Source organism: Orycteropus afer, unplaced genomic scaffold (assembly GCF_000298275.1).
Source record: "Orycteropus afer afer isolate SDZICR_OR568_19922 unplaced genomic scaffold, OryAfe1.0 scaffold00054, whole genome shotgun sequence".
In the NCBI taxonomy this organism is placed as follows: Eukaryota; Metazoa; Chordata; class Mammalia; order Tubulidentata; family Orycteropodidae; genus Orycteropus; species Orycteropus afer.
Window position 1 is genome coordinate 9,735,606 of NW_006921641.1, and position 7,730 is coordinate 9,743,335.

The following is a 7,730-nucleotide window of genomic DNA, read 5'->3' on the forward strand; positions in this document are numbered from 1 at the left end:
CAGGGAAGAGGTAACTATGGGGAGGAAGTGGGAGGGGAACTGCTGCATTGTGGTAAATTGTGGTCAATGTCATGAGACAAAGTGTATGTGAACTGCGTATGGAAAGTGAATTTGCGCTGTAAATTTTCACCCAAATCATGAAAAAAAAAAAAAAAAAGACTTAACAGATAAAGCAACCAATTTTGGTTGCAAGACTGGGTCTTAGTTTAGAAAACAAAAGCTTTAACGAACAGATGGTTAGGAAAGCTAAAGCTGGCCTGGGCGCTGGATGAAATTAAGGAATTTATTTTGTTAGGTGTGTTCAAACTAGCTCTCAAACTATACACTCTGAAAAAACTGAGAGCCACAAAGAACTTCCACTTACGTGAGTTAATTCTACCGATACTTATATTAAAAATTAAACCTGAATCTTTAAAAAATAACTTTTCGAAATTAGAAAACATTAGTTTTAATCAGGTAACAATACCAAACAGTAACATAATTAACATTTTAATAAAAATATTTTCTACAAAACAATCTCCTCTGTAAAATGCCTATAACAAAAATTTACTGAAGAAAGCAACACTGTTCTTTTTGACTGAATTAGTTGAAAAAGGGAGACATCATAGAAAGGGTTCAGGGATCGTCACAGGTCTTCAGACCAGACTTTGAGAAGTCTTCAGGAAACACAGTTCAAAATACCCCATGAAAAGAAAGGATATTCAAAATTTCAACTTTTCTTGAGATTACTAATTGGCTCTCTAGAAAGAAAGTACACATATTCCCACAAGTAGAATGATTTCCTAGTTCTCTAAATACTTGCCAACACTGAGTATTTTCAGACTTTTATATTTGTTGTTTTATCCAGAGTATGAAATATTACCTCACTGAGGTTTAATTTACATTTCCCTTGAGTAGTTATCTTGATACATTTATTAGTCACTTGGGTTTCCTCCTCCAGGAAATCACTTATATATCCTATGATCATTTTAAAGTTACTTTTTTCTAGTTAAGTTCCCTTTAGTACACTCAAGTATTAATAAAAAGAGTAATGCGCAATGTAATACATTAATTTTTCCATATGAATTATCAGTTATTCTAATACTCTCCTGTAGAGGTCAGCTTTCCCTCACTGACATAATACATGCCATCAGTGTTAATACAACATTTACACACAGATACATGGGTTTCTCAGGAATGTCTAGTCCAATTGGTCTATTCTTGCACTTTAGCTTTGCTTAAGTTTTGGTATTTGGCAAGGCAAATTTCTCTACCTTGTTCATTTAAACCACAGTTATTCTGGTTCTTTGTTCTCTCAAAATAATTTAAAAAAAAAATTATTTGTGGGTAACTGGCAACTCCAGTATGGAAACTTCATTTAGTGATCACTGGCCTAACAATAAACTTATTCAAGTACTGCTTTGTGTCCTTCAATTGTGTTTTATACTTTTTCTGAAAGTCTGCTTTACACCACTTCATTGTTACAAAAGACCGACACTAGTACCTGTTTTCACTAACTGAAAGAAATCTGAAAAGGATTTTCACGTTTATGAAAAAAGGTGAAAAGCAAATTAGCCCTTCAAGGCACTTGTTTAATGGTGAGCCGTTAAAGAGGGCAGCACGCACCCTGGGAACTACACTCAACATCAAGCCCTCATAGCTCTGAACTGTGTCTGTGAACACTGCATGTTAATGTTATCTTAGGTTTTCTTTATTATTTGAGAATGCTCAAAAAAATGTTCCCATATAAATTAATGTCACTTTGGCTTATCAAAGATTTCATAGGAATACTCTACTTTCCAATAGCTGGGGAAACCTATACAAGTTTTGTTTCATTTTTTAAATGCATTCTTAGGATCTTCAGTTTTGGTTGCTACTGTGAATGAAATCCTTTTTCCTAATTAATTTTCGATTATTTGTTGTTGTTTGTGCCATCGAGTTGATAGCAGTACATGTCCCATAGGGTTTCCTAGGCTGCAATCTATACAGTAGAGTCAATCACCAGGTCTTGTGTCCAATGGAGTCACTGGTGGGTTCAAATGACTGACCTCTCGGTTAGCAGCCAAGTGCTTAACTATTAGACCGCTGCAGCTCCCTGAGCACTTATTACTGGGTTATAATTATACTACTTACTCCTTTTTGTTGCTCATGGTCTCCAGGAAAACTTGCTGATCTGCTTAACTCTTACTTAACTGTTGTTATATATGACTATAGAGTCTCTTGTGTTTTTTATTTTTTTTAATGCATTTTATTAAAATATAATTTATGTACAGTGAAATACACAAAAGTAAAGTGACACGGGTCACTACTTCTATTTTTTTTTTTTTGTAGTCTTCCCTTCCCTTCCCTCTCACCCTTGGCAACCAACAAAGAAAGTTTCCCTCCATATATAAACCTTTCCTTGACCTCCACAACAATGGATTAATACTGTATTTGTCCTTTGTGATTGACTTTTTTCAGTCATCATAATGTCCTCCAAGTTCACCCATATTATGCGGTGTTTTACAGACTCTACCATTATTCTTTACTGCTGCATAGCATTCCATTATGTGTATATACCATAGTTTGGATAGTTTGATCGTCTAGACTTCTAATGGGCATGTAGGTTGTTTCCATCTTTAGGCAATAGACCGTCCTGTAGAGGGTAAGCACTCATTGAACAATCAGCCATATGAGATCAAAAGAGCAGCTTTCGTCCAGATACAAAGTTCAGAAGTCAGGAAGTGATAGGAAAGGAGGACACACAGAAACAGGATACAGGGAGGAAGTGAAGACAGTGCTGTTACACGGTGGAGATTATAATCAATGTCACAAAACGTTTATGACTTGTTGAATGGAAAACCAATTTACTCTGAAAACTTTCACCCAAATCACAATAAAAAGTGAAAATAAATACATGTTCCATTTCTAGACCCCACTGTATGCCAACCATTACCTTCTTCGTACACCAATTTTGCCTTCTGTCCAGGACAAATCATTTCTTTTGTTTTTTCTGATGCAGAAACCTGAAAGATTATACAATTATAAAGTACATGGAATAAGTATGACAACTACCAACACACCCACCTACCTCCGCCATCACCAAACTCATACTCTATTCTATATAGGATGACCTTAATACAGTGTGGATCAAATACACGGCAAATAACAAATTCTTCATGTATAAGAAAAATTTCTCAGTAAATTAAGAAAACCTCTGAGGCAATTAAAATTCCTTACTGTGCCAAAATTTTAATTGTATAAATAACTTGTAACTTGTTTTTCAAGGAGCCCTGGTAGGACAGTGGTTAAGCATATGGCTGCTAACTGAAAGGCTGTTCGTCTGAACCCACTAGCCACTCAGTAGAAAAAGACCTGGCAGTCGGCTTTCATAAAGATGGTAACCTTGGAAACCCTATAGGGCAATTCCACTGGGTCCTATAAGATCACTATGAGTAAGACTCAACTTCGCTTTTTTTAAAAAATAACTTGTTTTTTTTTTTAACATGACTCAATGAATCCTGGGAGCTCTGGTGGTGCAGTGCCTAAGGCATTTGACTGCTAACCAGAAGGCTGGTGGTTCAAACCCACCAGCCACTCTTCAGAAGAAAGACTGGGCAATCTATTTCCACAGTGATAGTGCCTCAGAAACCCAAGGAGGGGTCACCATGAGTCAGAGACGAAGAAACAGCACTCAACAGCAACAACAATGAATCCTAACTGTATTAATAGCTGAAATATAATGGCATTCAGGACCTCTGATAATAGCCAAAGCTAAGTTTTCTTACTGTCAAACACATAACATCTCCCAAGTTAAAGAGTAAATCTTGCTTTACCAATTTCTTGCTGGAAGAATGAACTCTCCACATTCAAGAAAAAGGTCCATACTCCTCTCTCCAGTCCTATCACGTCCAAAAGTTTTTAGCGTAAGACAATTTGAATATTACTCACTTGTGTAATTAGAAGGATAAGCTTTCCATGAAGGTGGGAGAGTTTCTGAAAAGTTTTGACTCTGCTGTCCAGTAACTGATAGAGTGTCCTCAGCTGGGATACCAGGTCAGGTAACTGGGAAAAAAAATCAAGGTTTGACATTATGATCACATTAAACAGATCTGCAGACATGCGAAGCACGCTCAGCTCTGCTAAGTCACAAGAATCTGCTCACAAACACTTCCATTGGCAGGAGCCAGCTTGGAGCATCGTCTGGCAACATGTCAGACCTTTCATGTCCTAACAGCGAAACACAATATTGCTGTGAAAAATAACAATATAAGGTCAGGAAGGAGAAATGGCAGGGTAGGAGTTTTCTCTTTTTTTTAAACTAATCAAATCATTTCAGAAAGTTCAATACAAAGAAGATACTAACAGAAGGCTTTTCTCAACCTAACCCTAACATGAGCCCCCAGCAAGGGGAAGCTTTTTATGATCTCTTCCTTTACAAGTCCAGGGCCACAGTAGGACAAAGCACAAAGCTGAGATTAGAGCATTTTAAGAACACTATGAACATATCCTCTGAATCATGCTTAGACATTAAAGTGGGAAATTCTTTCATTTGTCCCTCAAGAACTACATAAAAAAAGAGTCCATTCTTTACCCTTTAATTGCCCTCCAATATCTGATAACTCAGGCTAAATAAACACTTTATTCAAATGTTAATAAAATTTATATCGTAAAAGAATAATGACTTCACTTCAGTCAATTTATATCACAAGCCTCGTATTTGTTACTGTTCAGACAGTAAGCTCCAGGAAGCCAGGGACCAGAGTGTCTTGTATATTGCTGAATCCCCTATGCCTAGTATACTATCAGGCTCAGAGACAGTTCTTAGCTCTCTGTAATGAAGGGAGAAATGAAGGGAGAGATAAAGGAAAATGACTGTCTTCTAAACAGAGAGAAATCATGGGCGCCTCCCCAAGACCTTCAATGTTATGCAACCACTACTCTGGCAATAATACTGGGAAAGTTGATTCCAGAAGAGATTTTTCATTCAGGCCTCTCAGGCCTTTTTCAATTCCAAGCAAGTAACTGAGGCCACAAAATGAGCTCCCCTGTTCGCAGCCGGAGGAGTACCAAGACCTGATGCATGCTCTGGTCTTTACCACCTTCCCCCTCAGTCACTCCACTCATCTATACCTCCAATCTTCATCTCCAAATATCTCTAAAAATTGAGAGAGACAATATCCGTTCTTACTTTTCTTAACTGTTCCCCCATTCTAACATCTCTGACAGAGTTCTCTCCAAACTGTTAACCTCAAAGCAGGTTATCCAGGAACTTTCACTATTTCAAATCAATGAGAGTAAAAGAAGACTGAGATCAAGGAACAGTGACTAGGTAGGAGTTAGGTGAGTGTGTGTTACAAAAAGGAAGAACTATAGGTTAAATAGTAATTATAGGTTTTATAAAACTACCCATCATAACCTTTTTTTTTTTTTTAAATTATAATCTGGGTGAAAATTTAAGGAGCAAATTCACTTTCCATACAGCAATTCACATTCACTTTGTCTCATGACAGTGACTACAATTTAGCACAATGCAACAGGGCCCGTCCTACTTCCTCCCAATAACTACCTCTTCCCAGTGTCCATCCCTCCATACACTCGCAACCCCTAAGCTGTCTCCCTGTGCATAAACAGCCCTTCTTTCTCGGATGATTATTCTCTCCAAAGAATGTATCTACCTCAGGTAAATGTTCAACTCATATGCCTGTCCTTTGTTTGGCTGGAAGTCACAGGTGTGGGTTCAATTGCAGACCTGAGTGGCAGCTAGGGGCCATAGTCTCAGTGTTTCCACCAGGCTCTATCAGACCAGCAAACCTGGTTTGTTTGTTTTTTTAAAATGATTTTTGAGTTTTGTTCCATATAGTTCTCCCACTCTATCCAGGATCTCCTACAGATATCCGCCTCTGAGTGGTTGACAGTGGTAGCCAGGCACCATCTAGTTCTGGTCTCAGTTGTATAGGCCACACATCGCATGGTGTAGCACCAGTCTCTAGGACTAATTGTTTCCGTGAATCTTTGGTTTTCTTCATTCTTCTTTGCTCTGGACGAGGAGAGACCCATCGTTGCATCTAGACGACTACTTGCAAGCTTTTAAGATCCCAGTTGCCATTTGCCAAAGTAGGAGGTGGAACAATGTTTTGTGTAGTATGCTATGCCAAAATTGAGCTTGATTTCCTCTATGACTATGGTCTCAAGCCCACAGGTTCAACTGCTCGGTCCCTCTGGGTAGCTGGCTGTGACCAATAAGTGACTACAACCTTGTCCCTTGTCATCGCTACTGTACAGCTTGGAATTCAGATCATACAAATACACTTATAGGGCCATTGTCTGCCAACCCTATATATGGTCTTGGTACACTCCCCGCTTCATAGACATACCTACTAGTTAAGCCTGTCTACCTATCTGTCCACCCGTATACCCATGTTTGCTTTTCACTGACAACACAGTACTCTATGTGCAAAAAGGTTCATCTTTGTTGTCCGTACTTCCCATGTACCTCTCTCTGTCTTCCTCTTCTTCAATGCCACCATGTTCATCACTTTCATTTCATACATTACCCTTCTCTTCACCCAAATCAATACTTACCTCGACCTGCGTAGCAGTGGGAGCTCTGGTAGCATAGTGCCTAAGGCACTTGACTGTTAACCAGAAGGCTGGAGGCACAAACCCACCAGCCACTCCTCAGAAGGAAGATGGGGCAATCTACTTGTGTAGTGATACTACCTTGGAAACCCAAGGAGGGGTTGCTATGAGTTGGATCCGAATCGACGGCACATAACAACAACAACAACAACAACGTGTAACAGTGTTCTCTCCCCTCCCTTCCCACCCCTGGTAACCAAAAAAGAAAATTTCCTTCCATAGATAAACCTTTCCTTGACCTTTACAATAATGGACTAATACAGTATTTGTCCTTCTGTGACTGACTTATTTCACTCAGCATAATGTCCTCCAGGTTTATCCACATTATGCACTGTTTTGCAGATTTTAGGTTATTCTTTAGGGTTGCATAGTATTCCAGTGTATTTATGTTATCCATTCCTCGGCTGATGCACAACTAGGTAGTTTCTTTCTTTTGGCTATTGTAAACAGTGCTGCGATGAACATGGGTATGCATACGTCTGTTCTTGTCTTGGATCTCACTTCATTAGGATATATAATATCCTAATAGAATGTATAATATCCATTCCTAATATATAATATCCATTCCTAGCAATGGAATGGCTGGGTCAAATGGTATTTCTAATTCCAACATTTTAAGGAATCGCCATATTGCTTTCCACAGTGGTTGTGCCATTTTACAATCCCACCAGCAGTGTGTGTGAGTCACGATCTCTTCACATTATCGCCAGCATTTGTTATTTTCTGTCTTGTTGAACTCTGCTACTACTGCTGGGTCAAGATAGTATCTCACTGTTGTTTTGATTTGCATCTCTCTAATAGCTAATGATCATGAGCATTTCTTCATGTTTGTTGGCTGCTTGAATATCCTCCTTGGTGAAGTGTCTATTCATGTCTTCTGCCCATTTTTTAATTGGATTGTTTGTCTTTATGTTATTTAGGTGTTGGCGTTTTCTATAAAGTCTAGAGATAAGTCCCTTGTCAGATAATATGTCATTGCTAAATATTTTTTCCCAATCTGTAGGTTCTCTTTTGACTCTTTTGGAGAAGTCTTGGAAGCACATAAAAATTTAATTTTTAGAAGGTCCCAATCATCTAGTTTCTCTTCTGCTGTTTGTGCATTTTGGGTTATGCTTGATAGTCTATTTATG

At 38.4% G+C, this 7,730-nt stretch overlaps 1 protein-coding gene across 1 annotated transcript in view; it reads right to left on the reverse strand.

Annotated features, from left to right (window-relative positions):
- Positions 1 to 7,730, reverse strand: part of WDR43 (WD repeat domain 43) — a 70,793-nt gene that overhangs the window by 3,430 nt on the left and 59,633 nt on the right. The window contains exons 15-16 of the mRNA XM_007938818.2: positions 3,910 to 4,023; positions 2,915 to 2,984 (exon numbers count right to left, since the gene is read on the reverse strand). Of these exons, the coding sequence (XP_007937009.1) occupies positions 2,915 to 2,984; positions 3,910 to 4,023 (184 nt within the window). The remainder of the gene's footprint in view (positions 1 to 2,914; positions 2,985 to 3,909; positions 4,024 to 7,730) is intronic.